Here is a 22,375-nt window from a genome sequence, read left to right on the forward strand (position 1 = left end):
TGTGCAAAAGGCAGCACATTGACTTCTGGTGGAGGGGATGGAATAGTTTAAGATCATTGTTAGGTCGATGTCTCAGGGACAGTGGCCATATCTCTTAGGTTGCCCCTTGGCTACTGGGAGAGTAAGAGAGGAAATGGGAAATATTTTACTTTTGAGGAGCTACAGTGAGTCATGTCCTTGTCCTCATGTCATTTTCCCAAACTTCTGATAGTTTTCAAATTCCTTTAAAGAGGAAAACCAAAGTGGTGCAGTAGAGCTCATACAGTTTAGCAACAACTAGAAAGTGCAGAGTGCATGAAATAAAAATAGCAGTTCCTACATCTTCCTTCTCCACCAGAACAATTTCTCATGCATTGTTACCAATTCAAACAATATGCAATGCCTGGAGAGACTGCATCTCCTGAATTATTATAGAATTTGTCTTAATAATCAGGGAGGGCCTGCAGGAGCTGAGATCTGTGTACCCACTGTGCATCCCTGGCTCGGGACCGTGACCCCTTGTCTGGTGCCTGGGAGCATGAACCAAGTCATCACATAAGTTAAGGATGCTACAGCCGTAACACCACAGATAATAGTAAATAACTATGTTAGTTTACCAAAAGTGATATGTTTTATTACCTGAAAATGCCTAACTGAAAATTTTTAAATTCGTGATAAATGGTTAAAATTAATAGGAAATAAGACTACTTCATAAGCACAACTTCCAGAGTCTGTTTTCTTCTGTCCCTGTTGTTTCAAGCAGAGTTGTTCTCAGACAACAGAAGTTAAAACAGGCTGTAAACTGATTTTCTGCATTGAATGAGACACCCCTTTCCATTGCTGTTGCAGGAGGTTAAGGAAAAGCATCATGTAACCATTCAGATTTAAAGGAGAGTTTGTGTACAGCAGTAGAAGATGTGCTGTAAACACATGGTTTGCTAATTTCAAGGTAATATTAATTTAAATTAGTAAATCAAGCGTAAAACAACATATATTTTTAAAATCAGAACACCATGTTCTGTTGGTCATAACTGTAACCATGCAGCAGATGTGAACTACACTAGCAAATAATTGGTTTACTAACCAGAATGCCTGTGGGGGAAAAATGAGAGGTACTTCACTAAATTTTTTTTTTTTTGAGAATTCTGTGATTTCAATGATTTTGTATATATAAAAATGCATCTTGAGTACCATGTGTGTCAGGGAGACTGAACTAAAAGATATCAATTAGCTCTATCAAGAATTGTCTTAGAGATACACTTAAGGCTCTGTTCCATTCTCACAGCAAAGTACTGCTAGTCTCACTCTTAAATTGTGTGGAATTAACTTCATGTGGACCTGACTGAGCTATCAATCACACACACAGGAGCTTGTGTGCTCCTATCCCAGGAGGTAAATCTGCTTCAGTGAAACTGGCCAAAGCTGGGAAAAAAACTAATTTGGGCATTTAGAGAGGATTCAGAAAATCAGGTGTAGCCCAGCACTCAGGAAGTCAGGTGTGTTGTGGCAGAGCTGGTGAACCACTAGACCTCAATTAATGTAAAGAAACATGCTAGCCATGAGCCACATGTATTTCTACAGGCTGAAAAACACCTCTCTGGTTCTATTCCATGATGGACATTTCAGTAAATGGCAAGTGTAGAAAAGGTTAATTCAACAACCAAAACTCTTTCAATTTTATGAATGTATTTTAGATAACCCTTGTTTTGAAATAATGATTTTATGAATAAGCCCAATGTATTTAAATTCAAAAGATAAAATGTGTTGAGCTGATATGCAAATACTAAATGCCTTATTTTTCTTCCTGTACTGTTTCCCTTCAAGAAATGAGGACAACTGAATTATAATCTCCTTATGGAAAACAGGCTACTTCACTTGATATATGCATTAGTAAGCAAAAGAAAGATCTAACAAAAGAAGTGTTTAAGTAAAAAAAAAAAAAGAAAGAAATAATAGTGATACTGATACAATTAAAAGGCAAGGGCTTAATTCTTCAGTAAATTTTTGGCATCTAGGTAGAGCCTAATTGTAAAAATACAGACTTGGAAAGTATCTTTTGATGTGGAAGGCAGCAATTTCTAGAGCAACATCCTGCACAATAGGCAGTCACAAATGGCTTGGATGGAGTTTCGGGAAGTCAAAGTGTAATGACTCATTTTAACCTTATTACTGGAATTACAACAAGAGTTACTTTAATTATTCTCTCAGAAATGTTGTAGCAAGTGCTTCTGAATAAAATGCTGGCTTTGCATCTCTGATGCCATGTTGGTCACAGCTGCTCCTGCTTAAAGGGGAATGGGTTTTCAGTACTTAGGGGATTAATAAGGGAAGACAAACCATCCTAGTTAATTAGCCCTGACATGTAAACTTCCTGAGAGCATGCTGATGATAATATGAAAGTCATTAGAGAGTGCAGAGATGCAATACAGAGGCAAAAGTTGTGGGATCACTTGGGATTGATTGCAATATGATCTCTATACTCTTTTTTTAGTAAGGAGAGCATTTTGGAGTGGCTCAACAACACTGCAAAAGTTGATGGCTCTTTTTGGGCCATTTAACAAAGCAAAATACTTTTCCATTGCTAAAGTTATTATGACTACAGGCAGAACAAAGCATTTTCAGTGAGCTTAAATATTAGCTGGATTTTAATTCATGAAAATATTTACTTAGCATTTAATGCATATAAAATAAGTTACAAATCTAATACCTCTAGAAGCCTTGAGAGCTTTCCTTTCCAGAAAATTCTTTAAGACCCCTAAGTCAGAAGTAAAATAAATGTTAGGGCTTTGCACAGGGATGAGTGTTAGTATAACTACAACCTCCAGTATTACACCTACTGTAGTTGAATACTGCTCAGTCACTGCAATTTACCATGCTTGAATTGCTCCTTAGCTTTCTCCTGGGGCATTAATATCTGTTACAGCCACATCCTGATTTCCTGTGCAAAGTGCTTTTGGGATAACAACTCCCTGTCATCCTTCATAGCAAAGAACAGATCAAAGGCAGTGCCTCTTGACATGCATCCACTTGTATGCTATTCCATCAACACTCTTGTGTTCACTGTCACTCAGTGCTCTGTCCTGTTCCAGAAAACTAAGGAATTTAATAATAGTATAGACATTGTCTGGCGAAATACTGCTAAGAAATATGAATCTTCTAAGCTTTTAAATGCCTGTAGTCCTGCAGTTTTTTCAAAATAATTTCCCTGAACACACCACCCTCTGGAGTTTTACTTTGTACTTTTTTTTCTCATTCGGTGTACTTGGGTTTGTCTCCAAATCTTTATGAAAAGCTTTTTCTATAAAAACTTTTTTGTGGCCAAAAATTTCCAGGGTTTCATCACTCATGTCTGGAAGTACTTACTTAGGCTTTCAAAGGACACTTTATGAGGACTACGACTTAGAAAACCAAACAGCAACCTATGTTTTTTCTCTGCATTTTCTCCTTGTTTAATTTTTCAAAAGCTGTCATAGGTCCACAAAGAGACAAGGGAGGAGGGAATCCTTTTCAAAAGGCTGCAAATTTAATCTCCCAGTCTAGTGCACAACCTGGTGCCTTAGACTACTTCTCTGTGCAGGAGTACTCAGGAAATCTGGCCGTGGCACTGTTCTTTGGTTGGGCTGCTGGCTTAAGCCTTAGAAAGGGCAGGTAACATACACATTCCTGACTAAATTGGATTTGTCCTGATCTCTAAGGGCTTTGGAATGAGTGTGGAGGCATGAGGCATGCAGTCACTTTCAGGGGAGAGAGACAGAAACCTGCTCAGAGGCAGGACTTGAGAGGCATTTTTTTAAAATATTAGTAAAAGTTAGGATCACAGTATTATTTTTGGTGGGTATTTTCCCATCACACCTCCACCATTTCCCTTTCCTGGAGCACACTGGTTGATGCCAAAGCACAATCAAGACTGAGTTCTGAGCTGAGCTGGGGAAACAGGATTATATCTTGGCACTGGGATTGTACAAGGACCAGTGGCAATAGGGAAACCCAGGTGGAGACAGCTGGTTCATCTGGCTGGGTGTGAGGAAAGAGGAGGGTGAGTCAGCAGGATAAAATCAGCATACAGGTGTGTAAGAGATGATCTCTGTCTTCTTGGAGTTGAGTGAGATTGTCCTCTGTGCTTGGGAAAATCCACTGAAATGCATTTCTGGGATGCTCAGAAGCTGCTGCAGTGGTGCATGTTGTTGTGATCTATGGGCTGAGGTAAGTGGTCTTGAGTGCAGGGCAAAGAGTCTGCATGCTCCCTGAACCTTATACCTCCACAGGGGATTGTTCTTCTGTGAATTAAGGCAGGTTTAGTCATGTGTTCCAGCTGGTATTTCATTTTTGCAAGTGTACACTTTTGTCTAAAATCCAAAGGTGCTTGGTGGTGAGGATGCCAAAATGGAATTGCTCCTCTGGAAATCCCACAGAGAAATGAAGCTCATGCAAGCATTGTGGGGGTTATCTGGCTCCCTGTGTCTTTCCTGCTGCCTTCCCTGTTTCCTTCTTTGAACACATCTGGCAGTATGGACAGTTATCAAAGAAACTTTATTATGTTCATTTGTAGCCTTTTATGTGCTCACCACTAAACTGTATAATTAGCAACAGGAAAAAAAGACTTGTACTGACATAAACTATCATTATATTTGGAGGACTAAGTGCCTAGCAGATTACTGTTTCTTTGACTTAAAGTGGATTGAATAGAAGATGGTTTTTTATGTGCAGTGGCTATGTTATAAAACATCCTATGCAATGGGAAAGTTTAAATACAAATCCTTACTTAAATGTCAAAGAGGAAATTATATTACTTACATAGAAAAAATTAGTTTGTTAAAAAGTTGTGGGTTTGTTTTTGGCAAAAAAAAAAGGTGTGTTCTGGACATCCTTTAATTGCTTAAACCTAGTATTGTGAGCTCTATTTGAAGAGGGTGGGACAAGTAAAAGACCAAGAAAATACACTTTTAATGTGTGATTCCTGGAGAACTTGGGATTCTTAATACTGCAACAAATATCTGCTCCCTCTGGTGCCTTTTCCTAGTAAAGTGGACCTGAACGTTTGCAGGTGAAAAAGCAACAGATAAATAAAATCCCCTAAAATAACCTCTGAAAGCAAATCTGTAATAGGATGAGTGGGGTTTGTTTTTGTGTTTTGTTTTACTGAAACCCCTGGTTTTCTTTGCAGAACAAACAATGTTTTGGGTTCAGCATATTTAGCTTGTATCCTAACTGGTACATGAACACATAGGTGGTATATATCTGTGGGTTATTACCATGGAATTTTTCTGTGATATTAATTTAAATCAGGCAGTTGGATCTAATTAGAGTTTGTCCACAAGTTGTTTTCATTGCACTCAGCTCAAACCAGCTTCTTTCTACATTGACTGTCTTAATGAATGGAGACTGCTTTTAAATTGTATCTCCACTCATCACAAACCTCTCAGAAAAATAATTGCTTTCTGAATATTGCCTTAAAATGGGAAGCAGCAAAGAGAACTGAATTGGTACCTTTTCTTTGCTGCAGGTACCTTGTCAGGGTCAGGAAAGGTGAAGTTGGGAGGCTGTATTATGGCCAAGCCTGTCTCTAAACTGCTTCTAGAATGTATTCAGCCAGCACAAGTGTTTCTTCCAGAGCAGCCCGAGGGCATGAACCTAGACGAGCTCTGTTTGACTGTCTGTCACTGTAACAGCAATGAGCTGTGTGCAAGAGCACCCTGGAATTTGTGCTGTTTTGCTCATCAGAGCAGAAATCTTAAGAATTGCTCATGTTGGAAGACATGAATGCAGACAAACAGCAGCCTCTGCTGGGGAGAAGCTTTGTTTTTTGCAAATGCTGTCAATATCAGTGGGGAGGCCAAAAGAAAAAAAAAAAACCCACAAACAAAAAAACCCCAAATCCAGCCACACTTAATTGGAAAGACATGGATTTAGCAGAGACTGTGGAAGTGTGTGAAAGCTTCAGGCTTGGGGATGAGCCAGATGAGCTTAGAGTATGTCTTCTGGTGCCAAAGTAACCAATGGAGGCAACATTGCTCCAGGCTGAGGTGCTTAAGTATGGCTGTGATCACAGACTTTTGGGGAAAGATACTAAAGTGAACAGAATTGTGTTGATGTGTGGTTGATCTGTAAGCTGCATGACTTTCCCAGACAGATGTTCCCACTAAAGCAGCTCAGAGAGATACATCAGTGTACCACAGGCAACAATACAATTTAAACCTTACATCTCTCTTCCTGATTCTTGTCTTCCTCTTAGAGATGCTTTCTCTGCCTCTCTGAGAAACGTGCAGCAGAGCCTACTGAGGAAAGACAAGGAGAAAAAATCAATTGTGCAGTAACATAATCATGTCATGGAAAGAATGATCACTCAGCTATTTGTGTCTTGAAGCAGCTGATCTGAGTTCTGCTCTTGCCCAGCGCCATATTTGTCGTGCTATACAGTGCATTTAGAAGTACTAAAAAGTGCTGACTGCTGAAATTAATGGAAATCCCCAGCAGTCAATCTGAACAAAAGGGAGATGATGTATATAAATAGTAGGGGAAATATTTTAATAGCTCCTGCAGTGAGGAAAAAATTATTCTTCTTTTCCAAAGGGGAAAAGGTTTCTGGAGAATTTCCACTGTCATCTGGCACTTCCAAGCACTTCAGTTTGGAAAATCAAACCTTCTTATGCACAAACCCTCTTATGTGTTTTCTTACACTCCTTTTGTTCTGCTTACCAGCTCTGTTGACTGAATGCTATGTACATTAGCTGCAATGCACTAATATCCAAGCCCAGCTTTGGCTTGTACTGTGAAAAGCAAAAGATTACATCTACTGAGCTGTTATTAAAGAAATTTTGGCATCTGAAGTATGGCTCTTGCAGAGTGAGTGCTACCCTCATGGCCAGGTAAATGGGATATTTCTTATCAAAGCCTGCCTCATTCGGGTTTTGTACATTGTGCAGAATAGCAGGGAGGCAGCAGATTCTTTTTTGCAGCTGCTGCTGTGGCAGTCCTAAGGCATTCCAGATTCCAGCTAGCTCTTCTCTTCCCTGATGGCCCCTTCCCCTTCAGAATGAGACAGGGAAAGATAAAACCCCTTGTCCTGGGCTTGTCTAGCCCAACCCAGGGTTCCCCCGTTGTAAGGTCAGCAAAGTGGGTGTTCAGTACTTCAGTAGGTATGCTGCTGACCTGTTCAAAAGTGGTGTTAAAGTAAACTGGTTTTAGTATTTTGGGGTCTTTTCCCTCTCCATTGGGCTTGGAAAACAACTGTTTGTTAGTCCCTTTGAGCCAGCCTTCCCTGTAAAAGGAAACTGCTAAAAGAGAGACATGTTCTTCTTTCAGCCTACCCTCAGAGCTGTATTTTTTTGCATTCATTGCTTGTACCAGAAGTTGTCACCTTATGCTGTGGTACCTTCAACTAGAAAAGCTGCTCCAGCTGGATCCTTGGCACTGATGCCAGAACATAGCAAATTCTCTCAGGTTTCATTTTATGATGTTTTTATGTGTACCTTTTCAAACAAACTTCTTTCAGCAAAAATTCAAGTTGTAGATACACATGCAGTAGCTGACACATCACAATTTTCTTATTTCTTTCTATCCCAGTGCTGCCAAATAATCTGCAGGTATGCTGTGTCCTCTGGAAAGGCACTGCACCCTGACTGACATTGTTGAAATCTACCCTGCTAAATGTTCTCTGTCTAAAGTGCCTGCAGCCATCCCTATTAGCTTCATGCCATCTGAGGACACTTTCCATCCCCCCATCAGTACTGAGAGCAGGGAACAGGGCTGGACCCATGACAGGAACTTCAGACTCCCTTTCAGAGGAGGAAGGTCACTGATGTAGCTACCACAGATGAGACTCAGCCTCATTAGGGCATTTTCACTGCTGAATGTAGGTGCCACCCTGAGCTTCAATGGAAGTGGGGATCTATCTGGACATGGTTCAGGAGAGGAGCTATCTGGAAGAGTGATACAAAAATATATGGGTCTTTAATATTAGTAGTTACATGAAAACATGAGTGAAAATATCAGTTGTCCTCTTTCATCCATTGCCAATTTCCATCAGGGACAAAGCTGCTAGCATGGCACAAAGAAGTAAAAAATAGTACAGTGTTGGAACGTAAGTGAAGTGTGGGAATAAAAAGTAAGAGTTATCCTACAGGAACTTCTTTTCCTCCTGTGACTCTGTGATGCCTTGGGAAGCACAGGGCTGGAGAGCAGAAGAGCCCTGGCACTTGCTCTCGCCACAGAGTAACACAGTGCTCATGTCCCCCACCCCAAAGCCTTTCCATAGGGCTGTGCTTGTGTCACCTCTGTTATTTTTGGACCATTTGGTAGCCTGGTTTTGGTGTATCCAAACTTGTGGGCTACTGGCAATAGTTTGTTACAGATACTTGCTGTGGATAATCTGGTTTTCCTAGTTCTTCATAGTGAGTATCTAAACCCAGAGGTGGTGACTCAATGCAGGAACAATAAATCATGTTCCTGTTGGCCTTTTGAGTGTAATCTGGGGATTTGACTTCTGGTGCAGCTACTGCTATATGGGAACTCAAGAGCAAGTGTTATTATAATTGTTGAAGTTAGTTTTCTCAGGAAATTCTTTCTGTGTAAAAGACCTAGCATAGAAGAGCTTGTATCATAAGAAGTTAGAGGGGCTGTTAGAAATCTGGGTACATGTCAAGTACTGGCTCTAATATGAAATGTACAGCTATGGTCTTCTCCCAGGCCTTAGACAAAAAGTACAATTGCCCTGTGACTATTAATCACAAAAACAACAAAATAACACATTGAATTAAAAATAAAGATACAAACAAGGCAGCTGAATAGATCTGAAAATTCACAAGGCAAGTACATTGCTACATAATTTGGAGAAATAAAGCAATGCACTATGAAGAGACTTGGGGTGTATTAACTGAGCAAACCAAGTGGTTACCAGAGAATGAAGTGCAGGAGCAGTGATTTCCAGACCTGCAGTTTCCTTGCCATGTCACTGCAGGTGTGGCTCACCAAGCCCACTTTTTCAGAAGGAATTGGCACGTTCTGGAAGCTGCTGAAGCTGTGCTTAAGACATTTCAATCCTTTTCAGGGAAGCAGGGGCTTGTCCTCTGTGCTGACCTGTGACCTGGCTGCTGGGGCCTTGCTGAGAGCCTGTGAATAGCAGACAGGGATGAGACGGAGTAATTACGGTGGGTGAATGGGGAAAATAAAGATGGACCCCTTCCTTCTTTTATCTCAAATAGAGGAGCTAATTTAGGGAACCTTTCTAACAAAAGCTCACAGTGACCCAAATCCTTCCCCCTTTGACTCAGTGGGGACAAAGCCAGGCTCAGAAGCAATAGGTTAGATGGACACTTAAGAGGCGCCGGGCGATGAGTGTGGGTGGACCCTGGCAGTGCCGGCACGGGCCTGGGAAGCTCTACTGGGGGCTCCGGGTGACCCCAGGAGCCCCATGGCTCTTGGGACCTGCCAGAGTCTCTCTGTAGCGAGAGGAAACCAATTGAAAGAGACTCTTGACCTTCTTTATTCTTCTACCAGCCCTTTCTTCTTGTATCCTGTCACTTCACTTAGGCTTTGTGCTGGTAGTGTTCCAGGAAATGGATGATTTTGTTTTGATTTTGAGTGAGTATAGCATGTCCCTGTGTGACTCATGAGGGTGACGAGGTTTTTCTGGTAACTGCTTGTAGCTCTTAGCTGCAAGCTAATAAATGCCTTGTGCTACTTAAGGGCACAAGATCTGTGCTGATTGGTGTATTTTCTTCCATTACCTTCCTTGTTCCTGTTGTGCCTGTATCTCACTGTAGTGCTTCAAATCCATGTAAAAAGAGGCAAGTAGGCTGTTTTCTTTGAAAAGATTCACCTGGAAATTGGTCCTGATTCCTGCTGTGGAAAGCACTGTCAATGCTGTTGATTTGAAAAATTTCTTGTTTGTAAAGAAAAATAACTTTTAAACCTCCGAGATAGATCAGTGTATTGTCATTCCCAGTCCCAAAAACCTACCAGTTGCCAGGGTGCTCAGAAAATGTTCCTCTTGCAGAAAAATTGTGAAGAACCCTAGGCCTGCCTTTGCCACTTTGTCAAGCTGTACAGCAGGAAATCACGAGCAGATAAAATAAGGGAGGTTTTACACCACTACCTGTAGAGATTCTGCTGTCTGGTCAAACAGCTGGGACTTCAGGCCCTCCCTTGTTGTTTCCTGAAATCAATGTGAGGTTTTAAGCAACAAGTTTTTACCTTCCCTTTTGAAATTCATGGCCTTCATCCAGCACAACTGTGGCAACTCTTAGGCAGAGCATCCAGAGGAAGGATGCTTCTCAGCACTGGCTCAAGATGAAATATTCTCAGCTGCTCCTGACTTCGGGCACTGTGGTGTGTTGACCATGCTAGATACCAGGTGCCCTCCAAAGCTACTCTGTTACTCCCTGATCATCTGGACAGGGGAGAGAAAATGCTATGGAAGACTCATGGGTCGAGATAAGGACAGGGAGAGATCAATCTCCAGTCACCATCAAGGGCAAAACAGACTCAGCTGGGGGAAATCAGTGTAATTTATTACCAATCAAATCTGAGTAGTATAATGAGAAATAAAATCCAAAAATAACTTTCACACATCCCATCCCCTCTCCTTCTTTCTGGGCTTAATTTTATTCCCAAAATCTCTATCTCTTTCCTGCCAGCAGTGCAGGGGCATTGTGGACTGTGGAAGGTTCATCACAGGCTGTCTCTGCTCCTCCTTCCTCCTCAGAGAGAAGACTCCTCACACTGGTCCCCTGCTCCAGGGCAGTGTCCCTCCAAAGGAAGACAGTCCTCCATAAACTTCTCCAGTGAAGTGAGTCCTTCCCATGGGCTGCAGTTGTTCATGAACTGCTCCAGTGTGGATCCTTTCCACAGGGTGCAGACCTTCAGGAACAGAGTGCTCCAGTGTCACAGGTCCTCCATGGGGTCAAAAGTCCTGCCAGCAAATCTGCACCAGAGTGAGCTTCTCTCTTCATGGAGCCACAGGTCCTGCCAGAATCCTGCTCCAGTGTGGGCTTCTCACAGGGTCACAGCCTCCTCTGGGAATCCACCTGCTCCCCCATGGACTTTCATGGGCTGGAGGGGCACAGCTGCTTCACCAGGGTCTTCACTAAGGACTGCAGCAGAATCTCTGCTCCAGGCTGGCAGAACCTCCTCCTCCTTCTTCATTGACCCTGGTGTCTGCAGAGCTCTTTCTCTCACATGTTCTCACTCCTTTCTCCAACTGCAGTTGTGAAGAGTATTTTTCCCCTTCTTAAATGTTACCCCAGAGGTACCACCACCACTGCTGGGCTCAGCCCTGCCCAGTGGCAGGTCTGCCTTAGAGCTGGCTGGCATTGGCTCTGTCAGACATGGGGAAGCTTACAGCAGCTCCTCACAGAAGACACCCCTGTAACCCTCCCCCCCACACACTCCCCAAATCCTGCCAGCAAACCCAATCCAGGCAGGGGAGCAAGGCTGTAACTTTTAGTATTCAAGTCAATTCATGGCCATCACTTTCTCACAAGCCATCAGGAGAAACAACCCCAGTCCCTCATTTGAAAATGGAACATTACTGAAACAGATGGAATGGCACCTGAGCCTATTGCTGCTCTTTGAAACCCCCTGATAGGCTGTCCCCGAACTCCAGGAGCTTCCACTAATCCTATTTTTTCCAGATTCTTTGGTCAGAGGGGCTAGCAAACCTTGCCCTCTTTTTTTCCCTTTCTTTTCTTTACTTTTTTTTTTTTTTTTTAATCACCTGGTGCTGAAACCATATGTCTCTTCCTGGAGTTCTTTTGCTTTAATTCCCCTTGGCTTTTGCTGACAGAAAAATGGATCCTAGGGCTCAGGGACTGCTGGTGTGGTGCTTGTGCCTGTCCCCTTCACCCTCCCATGCTGCAGCAGCCGAGCAGAGGGTCTCTGTGGGGGCAGCCTCTGCTCCTCTCTGCGCAGCTTTGTGCAAGACAGCTGCTTTTCAGAAACTCTCAGGCTTGAAACTCCAGAGAAGTTACGGTTCAGCAGGCTTGACTGTGACTTTTTGTCACAGCTGTCAGTGTAGGTCAAAGAGAGATGAAAGAAACGGGGGCTGAATGGAAAGGAACTTGCTGCGCTTCAAGCCCCCACCCTTGCTGTGCTGCCTTGGGGGAGAAACGGCATTGCTGCTTTCTTTCATAGGCAGTTCCCAAAATACTTCCAAATTTAACTTAGTCTACATTATTCTAGTAACTTTCAGCCAGTATTTCCCAAAATGTCTGGTTAGCCTGATTGCCTCAAACATTTTGGGTGCTCCAACTGAAGTGGGTTTGGTAGTTTAGAGCTTTTTTATTATTATTATTTTGTTTGGTTTGGTTTTGATGGGGTATTTTTAACTAATTGCTTTAAATAGCCCCGTGCATGATAATCCAGCACATTTCTAAAAGGGAAAGAAGACAAAAAAACTACTTTTCTAGGACACTGAAGACCAACACTGGCAGTGCAACAAGGCTGATTTTAAAGCCAGAGCTGATACGCTATCCCAGCATAGAAATTAAAGGATTCTGAATGAGGCAAGTAGCAAGTTTCTCAAAATTATGATAAAGGAGGAGGGAACTCCACATTTAAAAAAAAAAAGATATTGGGTCTTGGGTCTTGTCTATCATTTTAAAAACAAACAAACAAAAGGTTTGAGTTTCCATATTGGTGCACATAAGACTTTTTATTATAGTGGACAAAGAGCTAGAAGTTGAAGCCAGTGAAACTAGAAACAAGGCACTACTTGTTAGCAGCAGCTGATTAAAGCTGTCACAGAGCAGAGCATCTCTTTTTTTTTTTCTCAAAAGCATTCAGGCCTGATTTGAAGCCCAATTAGAAAATATGCTTAAAGCACCCAAGCCAACATGGCTCCAGGTAAAGCCGAGTGCTAAAATTCAGTGCCGTAGTAACTGCCCTGAATTTAATAGCCTGTGCCATACAGTAGGTCAAACTTGATAAACAACTGGTACTTCCTGGCTTGGAATCCTGGATTATTTGGAAATAAACGGGTTGTAAGCATCTAAACCTGGATGGACACCTAAGGCTCATTATTCTTTCTGCCTAGTTCACCTTCTCCTGGCTGGCCCAACGTTACTAACACCACCAGTCCATCTTCGTTGGTTTATGAACTGTGTGGCAGCTCCAGCCCTGGATATCTAGGCTAAGAGCTGCGCAGCAAGTAACGCCCGGGGCTGAATATTGAACAGCCAGCAAACAAAAATTGACCAGCCGCATGTTAACTGAGCATCAGCAGCCTGAAAATGTGCCTGGGGCTTGGTGGCAACTACTCTGCAATCATGCAGTGGCCAATGATTGAAAAAATAGTAACCAGTGCAGAGTAACCTGCTCTTGAGGGGACTGGTCATTCTAGAGGTCAACAGCATTGCAGGCAGCAGATGACAGTGGAAACAGCGGAGCACTTTGCCAAAATGGTGTTTACATTAATTAATCCAGACATCACCTAAATTGTACTCGTATCAGTAAGAGTACATCCACAGAATTAATTCCCTCCTGTCCACCACAGCGTGTCTTCCTGTGCAAATATATGGGAAGTACAAGGGCTAATTGTACAAACTTGAAAAAATCTGAAATTATTTGTATCTGGGATATTTCTGTTATCAGGAAAAAGTCGAGTGGTATTCAGGGAATGAGATAGGTATGATGAGTCTTTCATACACTATAAGAAATTCTGAAATTAACTGTGTTCTTCACAGAGAACTCGTCAAATGTTTTTAAGAAAGCCTCACTCCTCATGACTGTCACAAGAAGTGGAACATATGGGGGGAACTTAGCCAAGAGAATTGAGAGTCACCTCTTCCACATTCCAGGAAAGTGATGAAACCATTTGGGTGCAGGTTAGGAGTGAGGTGGGGACATGACTGGGTGTGACCAGACATGTGATCTGGACACATCTTCGTAGCTCCCTGGTTTTTGAGGACATGTATTAGAGGGGTTAGGTGAGAGGGAAGTAATTGGAAGTTTTCTGTGACTAGAAGAGTAGTAGGTAGTTTTGTTTTTCATGTTTGTACAAATAGGAAAAAAAAAAATTTCCCCCCTTGTATCAGCAGAGATTGTTAAATTTTGCTATTAATCACCTGCATGTAGAGCCCTGTGTTGAAACAGAGGCACTGGAGCTGGCGTATACAAGTCCTCAAATATTTTAATACAGAATGATGAGCTAATGCTGTCCAAGTCACTAATAACACTTTATGTAATTTAGAGAAGGAATTTCCAGGTAATGAAAAATGACAGCACTTTCCTTTCTAAAAAGAAACCCCTCTTCAATTCAGTTTAAATTAGCATGAAATAGACATATACAAGCTTACTGATTATGGAAGAAGTAATAAAGATGGAATGATGCTTAAAATACCAAAAGCTTTTCATTCCAGAGAATAACCTAAATGTCTGATAGCTCTAGTGTCCAGTGTATTCTCACAGAGAGTAAGTACCAAAAGCTATAATCTTGCAGTTTAATTTCAACAGCTGAATAGGTTTTGGGGTACAATTTCTGCAGCACTGCAAGTATGATCCAGGTATGAATTAATCATATTCCTCCTTCCCTCCCCCCAACAACAGCTTATATTACTAAGATTATTTTTTCTGAAGGTAATATCCCAAAACTAAGTGAGCATAGGTGCAAATGGAAACTCGCCAGTGATGTGCAGTGCATTTTTACCAAGTAAATAAAGCAAATCTCAAAGGCTCACTGTAAATGCCAATGTTATATGTTTTATTTTTAATCAAGTAATTCCTTTAAACCTCACAATATCCATGACTGACAAGAAAAAAAAGACATTAGGCATGAAATGAGAATATAAAATACATGATATGTAGAAAGGCAATCAGTGCTTCAGTCCCTCAAGACAGTAAACAGGTGAAATGACCTTCAAAACTTCAACTCACGGCTTTTTTCTTACAACATAAAATTCAAGTGATTTTTCTTTTATTTCACCTTGTAAACAACATACAAGTCAAAATGGACAATGAGGTAATCTATACTACAGAAGATAATTTAAAAACACTAGATAAGACACAGTATTAAAGACATATAGAAATCAGTGTTCACTTTGGTCTCTAGTATGGTTATTGTTATTATTATCACAAGCAACACATACTAGTTTAAGCCAGTCTGGTGATGTCAGACAGCTGTTGCTTAACTTAGTAATCCAAGAGGTAGTCAAAAGCATTATCCTTTGTAAAGATGGTTGCTCATACATTTGGTTCAATGACAGTGGTAGCAAACACCTTGCTACTTTTAAACATTCTCAGAAAAATGCTGCCACAGCTGCTAATACACAGCTCTGGTTTATATAAAAAAAGAGAAGCATGTGTTCATAGATCAACCTCTTGTTATCAGTCAACAGTTTTAACAGGGGTAACACAACCACTGGATCTTAAAGAGGCTGTTGATAAACTAAGCAAAATAAGATCGACACATTTAACAAGGCTCTGCTTGTTTCTAAAACAGTACTCAAATCTCATTAAGACTTCTAGGAAATTAAAATCAGTGCATCTGCACATGTACATATCTTCCCAATCACTTTTATATCTAGCACAGGGGAATACATATATATTTTTTATGATAAACATTTCTTAACAGATAAATTAATTAAATTAAAGACTCGATGCGATTTCCCATGTTCTTTTATAATTCTTCTTACAAAGAATGGTACAAGATCTATAAGCACTTTTTTTATTAATGGGGTTCTATTAACAAAACTAAGTGTGACCAAGCAGGAACTCCAGGATAACACTGGTGCAGAGTAAAATGGCTGAAACAGGTGGCCTGCAACGGGAAGAGGTAGGATCCAAATGTGGTGTTTGGCACTCCCTGAAAGCTGGCTAAAGGCAAAATATTGCAAATTGTATTACAATGCCAGATTTACCATTAACTGCAGTAAAAAGTTATTTGGCTCTTCCTCCAAATACAAGCCTTCCTCATGGCCTAACTTTTGTAGCATGTAATTAAATATTGTGACCTCTCCTTGGGGAAGAGTAAAAAATACCTCACAATGTCCCTTACAATTAAATCACATTGAGTATTTTGAGGTGGGGGAAGGGGAAGCAGAGAGATTCTTGCTCCTGGTTTAACCTTATCTCCACTATTGTTAGGAGAAAAATACATCTGTCTGAGCAGATATTTGAACTATTTCTACTCAAATGAGTTTTATTGTTGAGCGTTCTGGCAAGGACAGGCTGATGAATAGAGGGAAATCTAGCCTGAGCAAACACCGCCGAATATTAATTTTGTCCTCAGACATGAAGGAAGAATCCCAAACTCAGTCTGTGCCTCCTCCTTTGAAAGGTTCTTTGCTTATTTGGAGCAGCCTATTGAAGGAATATAACTAGATTTTTTCCTACTGCAGCCCAGTGCTAAGTAGTTCCCTGCCACAGCTTATGCTGCTATATGTTTAACTTAGGCATGTACATTTTTGTCTCACTATTTATTTCCACGAACAGTGCCCATAATCCTTTAGACAGAAAAAGAAAAACTTTCAAAGAAATGTTTGAAAATATCTCAAAATTTCAAATGATGCTTCATCTTAAACAAGTATTCATCATGTCTGCAGTGGTGAACTAACAGTTATATATTCAGTACAGATAAAAAGAATGTACCATAGATCAACAGCCACCTTTAAGGCCAGAGCAGCACAAAGGTGTGTTCATGCAGTAGATATGAGGTAGCCTTTTGCTGTAAACAGAATAATAATTTTATTGTCATCTATGTAAACAAAGTGGGCTTGATGCTTTTGTGTTTTTTTTCTTCCCCCTCCACCCCCCATCCCCTATCCCTCCCCTTCTAGAAAACCTGAGCACCAGTAACTCCAACTGGAAACCAGTGGGAACTGTGGTTGCTCAGCATCTCAGAAAACTCAGACCCTGTGAATGTAAAGACACAAAGGCTCACATAAGCAACCAGTACAGAATACCACTTCATCATTTCACAGGAACTTACAATACAAAACGCTGAGATCTGATTATCAGAAACGTAGGTCTATGTCAACTCAGAGGTAGTTACTAATATCAGTACATAATACTTATACAGAGACAAAAAGGTCTAAGACTATTTGGTTTGTTCTGAGTAAGCAGGTCTGTAGACTATTCTGTAAAGAAAAAACATTACATGGTATATTCCCTGAGCAAAGTTCTTTGTCCTGAGTATGTTATGTAACAGTGATAACATTCTAATATATAAAAATAAAACCTTAAGCTTTCAACAATAAGATAGGGTTTGGTATGTGCTCTTAGCAGTTCAGTCTGACTTTGGTGCGCACAGTGATTTCAAACAGCACCAATAAAAATCTGCATGTTGTAAATATTTCCTCATCTCAGCTCTGAACTTCTTACATATAAACAGGGAATGACCAGTTTTCAAATCCACAATTGCCTATTTCTATAAGGAACTTTGGTTTAAATTTTCAAAGTGACCTAAGTTTTGCATCTTTGCCGTTTAACCTGGTTTTTACACCGACTAGAAGGTTAAGCAATGCCACTTTGATTTGTCTACATAATTTAAATAAGTTTAATATCCTTACATAAGGCAAGGAAGTTCTCTATAGATATATCACATTCAATATCGTCAAAGGTAAGCTTTGCATTAGCATACTGAGAACTTCAGTATAAACCTTGAGATTCTTGCAAACACTGGCAAGGAATTCACACATAAGAATTCTCTAGAAATTGTGCCCTTCACTGAGGAGTTTGATTATTACCTGTTTACTGAAGCAGCAGCAGCACCAGTAAAAGTCTCATCTGGCAGGACAATTGGGAAGGGGAAGGCCATGCAATGAGCCAGCTGCATACCTGTTGTAACTATTGGCTGCAGAGGAGTTACCACAGTAAGACTTTGGCTCGCTGTAGCCTTTCACGCAGGCTGTTTCTTTAGTTTGATTATCCGAGCTTAAACCTACCCGACACTTTCAAGCTTTAACAGCCTGTGTTTATTGCCAATGTTAAGGATTATACAGGTTTCTCTAATTAACTTACATCCACAATGGGATTTGTCAGAGTACGTTATCTTACGTATGACTTGGTAATACAAAAGTTACAAATGGAAAGCGACTTGAAGTTTTGATAGGCTCCAACTCTATTAACCCTGAGCAAGGCCTGCAGCCCAGGGAGTCTCACTCTGAGGCCACCAATCTTTCTCCTCTTTCACACAGAAGTGTGTGGTCCTAGTGCACTCTGGACCAAGGCTGGTCAGCAGCAGCTCCCAGTTCACAGGAAGGAGATGATGCCCAGGGCTTCTGGCAAATCTGCAGGTACCTTCACTCAGGCTGGTCTGCCCACATGCTGTATCATCAGCAAGGGAGGCTGGCTGAGCAACCCCAACTACCCATCAACTTTTATTCTTAAGAAACTATTTAGCCCAGGATCTCGTTAGCTTTGCATTTTGCTTTCTTTAAAACCCAAACAGACAACAACAATAAAAATCCCCAGGGAGTTCTCTCCATGGTATTTCCACAGAAAATAAGGGGGAAGACCCTTCAAACTGAGGGACACTACTTGGGACCAAGAGAAATTGCTGCTGCTGCTGCTACTACTGCCACCAAGGTCCCCTAAATGTTCACAGAATACAAATGGCTAACCAGGATGTTATCCTGACACCACTCAAAAGGGTCTGTTTGGTAACAACTTATACATTCTCCCCTACACAACAGACATCTAAATTACAATTACAATCATATTAATTTAACAAAACTTTTTGAGAAACCATCACAGAAACTACACATTCATTGTCTTTTCTGGAGCTTTAAACTCCTCACCCACAAAGGGTGGTGGCAATGAGAGTCATCTTGAATCATGTCACTGCCCTGCACTGGCATGGGGAGGGGGGCGGTTTTTGTTATTTCGTGGAGATGAAAAAGGAAATAATTCAAATTGATGGTACGGGGGATGTCTTAATATTTTTAGTACCATATGGCAGCTTTAAAATATGAAAGTATCCTTTGGTTCACAAGAGAAGTAACAGTCTTGCTCTCAGTTCTGTGTGTGGTTTATCAGGTTTGGTTTGTTTCTGAGTGAGATTTCTTGGGTTTTCTAGTTTGCTTTTTGAACATGTTTGGAAACAGGTTCTAGGAGTGAGTTCAGGAACACTGGATACTGTGACTATTGCTTCACAGTAATGTCTGGTGGGATCTGGAGAATGGGCTGATGGAAAAATATATATTTATAGATACGTACACATACACGCACGCGCATGCACACTCATACACACACACGGAAGGTAAAACGTAATGCACCCTGCTCAAATGTATTTTACTTGGAGTGATTTGTCTATTAAAGAAAAAAAAAATTCACAGTTCCTCAACAGTAGTTAAAATTCCAGGTCAGCTACTGATAATGAAATTATTTCCCCTGTACTTGCATGAGGTAGACATCCCAAGAGGGTAAAGGAAACGGAACATTATGACAAATGCATTAAGTTTTTTTCCTTTTCTGAACAGAAGGCCCCTTTCTGTTCGGTTCTTCAGGCGACGCAGACAACTTACTCGACGAAGCTTCCTGTGGTGACCTTCCCGAGCGCTCCGAGATCTCCGACCTGCCTTCCTGAGAGTACGATGGAGACGAGTAGCCGTGCGTTCCTCCCCCTTCTCTCAGGAAGGCAGAAGTGGAAGGCTGCGGTTCGGCTTCGTGTCTTCCCTGAGAACTAGCGGGCTGCTGCGAGACAGTTTTGTGGGGGCAGTTCGCCACCATGTGCATGATGCTCTGACAGTAATGGCACTTCTTTGGCTGCGGAGGTAGACTACATTCTTTAGCGTGGTGGTCGAGGCCGCCACAGTTGTAGCATCTGAAACCAAGCAGAGACAGAGCGAGTTATGCAATGCAACATCCGACGGCAAGGCTTCCTAGGGGCGCGGGGCGCAGCCCCACTAGAGGGCAGCAGATCTCCAGCCATCGCTGTCCATCCCGGTGTCCCTGCCCGTCCCGGTGTCCCTGCTCAGCCCAGTGTCCCTGCCCGTCCCGGTGTTCCTGCTCATCCCGGTGTCCCTGCTCAGTCCAGTGTCCCTGCCCGTCCCGGTGTCCCTGCCCGTCCCGGTGCCCCTGCCCGTCCCGGCGTTCCTGCCCGTCCCGGTGTCCCTGTCCATAGCAGTGTCCCTGCCCGTCCCGGTGTCCCTGACCAGTGTTGCTGCCCATCCCGGTGTCCCTGTCCATAGCAGTGTCCCTGCCCGTCCCGGTGTCCCTGCGCCTGCCGCCGCCGCGCCGAGCGGGGATGCTCCGGCTCGGCCGCTCCCGGAGCCCGGTCCCGCTGGACACGGCGCTTCCAGCCAGGGAAACCCAAAGCCGAGGAGGGACGCAGTGCCCTGCCACGAGCCAGGCGATGGCTCTGTCCCAGGGCCCGGCACCTCGGCTCCTCGGGCTCTGTGCCAAACCTCTACAGCGGGAGAGGAAGGTCTGCAATGGCATTGACGGGTTCGGTTCAAAGTAAAAGCTAAAAAGCCCCGGCAAGAGGCACGAACCAAGGGCGGTTTGTTTCCTCTCAAAACTCCCAAACCACGTGCACACGGCTGTGACCGGGGTGCCACCTTCCATGGGTGCCACCTTCCATGGGTGCCACCGGGAGCCGAGGAGTGCGGAAGCCTCCTCCAGCCTCCCAGGGCTTCTTCCCAGAAATGGCTGAAGCCCACAAAGACTCTTCTATTTAACCTTGTTAGGCAGGGGACTCCTGAAGAACTCTCCAGCAATTCCTTACTGAATCCTTTGTAAGACGCACCAGGAGCACCAGTTATTGGATTACATTATTCTAACACACGATACAAAGAAATAATTACACGCCTTTGGCATGGTGACCTTACGTGCACCACTGAGTTTTCTATTTTGGCTATTTTTGTATGGTTTCTGTTTCTTTGTTTTATAAAACTTGCACTGAATGCATAGACACTTGATTTATAATAATCTAACGTTACTGGAAAGAACTAAACCAGTATTTTGTTGTTGTTTTCCCTTAATCACCAACTAATTAAAAAAAAAAAAAAAAAGATTGCACAAATATATAGGTCTATGGAGTCAACTTAAAGATCAAAAAAATGAATGTAACTAACTAAATGCAAAATACTGCAATGTGTTCTGGATCAAGCCCACATAAAGATATTTTATGTTTCAGATTCCTGGAAAGTAACAAGGCACCGTTTGACTATTTCACCAAGTATTTAGTAGTCACTACTAGTTTATCCAATATCAAGAAGTTTAGCCATGCAAAGCTGTATGTACAGTCAGAGTCTCACCCACTGAATTTGCTTTACCTTGCAAAGAAATGCTATTGACAAAACCTATGTAATTAAAAAAAATGCAAAATGGCCGTTAACATTGGTAAATCCACTCCAAGATACAATTCCTGGCACCCCCCACTTCACATCTCTTCATCACCACTGGCGAGATACCAACCATATCTTCATTTCCACAGACAAATGAAAAAACAGCACAAGTTGCTCATGGCACACTGCATGCCATCATATCCTACATCATATCTTCTATAATTTAAAATGTTAAATGATGAACAGAAGTTCACTACCCTTTTTAGAAATCACAGTAATTTATTGTTGTATCTTCCCTAAAAATGAGTAAGAAGAAACCAGACCCAGTACAATGAGCTCTGCACTTCTACAACAACTGCAATAATGTATTTTAGATGAACTGCTTCCATTTTGATGTCACCACTGCACTGAAGTTTGATGTGATTTTTCCAGTGGAATTCTAAGACTATGCTTACACTACCCTGTCTGCATATACTACAGACTAACCCATGAAGAGACACATAGTCTAACAAAGCTTCCCCTGAATCACAAAAAAAAAAAACATGTACAAGCCCCATTATCACTTAGTATTGATTTTGCTAGCACAGGAGGGGAAATGACATACTAAGTACATTGTAAAATCCAAACATCCTGATCTAAGACCAAAACATCAAGCTTTTTTCTCTTATAGTTAAAAAAGTAATTTGCAAGCCATTAAACAGTATTCTTCTGACTACTTTCACCCGAATCATTGCAGATATTTTCAAATTAGTGACCCCCACTTAACAGCATGTTCAGCATTCAGTCTTCCTAACTGGCATTCAGATGTGTTTTCACCACAAGCTTTCTAAACACCTTCTGGATAAAACAATAAGGAAATAAGCCTTGCAATTACAGAAAGAGAAGAACTGCAACAAATAAAAATCTTTAAGTGTTTTATCTTCTCCCAATAAATGCATCTAAGAATTCACAAATATGGTATTGATTGTAATTTAGGTTATATTAGAGAATTGTGTTTCGCATTACCTTTATTATCGGTTTCTAGCAGCGTACTTGTTCCCGGGATAAGTGCATTGTAATAGAGTATAGCATAGGAGTGTGTAGACATTCTGGAAATTGTGTATTATATCTTAATTCGGAATATGGAATTTCATAGCTTGAATGCATTTGCACATTTCTGTTTTCCCTTAATACCA

The 22,375-nt window shown here is 41.7% G+C and overlaps 1 protein-coding gene across 1 annotated transcript in view; it reads right to left on the reverse strand.

The window, feature by feature from the left end:
* Positions 1-14,651: 14,651 nt before the first annotated feature.
* Positions 14,652-22,375, reverse strand: part of LIN28B (lin-28 RNA binding posttranscriptional regulator B) — a 99,994-nt gene continuing 92,270 nt past the window's right edge. The window contains exon 5 of the mRNA XM_085056264.1: positions 14,652-19,735. Within this exon, the coding sequence (XP_084912390.1) occupies positions 19,366-19,735 (370 nt within the window). The 3' untranslated portion in view covers positions 14,652-19,365. The remainder of the gene's footprint in view (positions 19,736-22,375) is intronic.

Source organism: Lichenostomus cassidix, chromosome 3 (genome assembly GCF_008360975.1).
Source record: "Lichenostomus cassidix isolate B80296 chromosome 3, HeHo_3.0, whole genome shotgun sequence".
Classification (NCBI taxonomy): Eukaryota; Metazoa; Chordata; class Aves; order Passeriformes; family Meliphagidae; genus Lichenostomus; species Lichenostomus cassidix.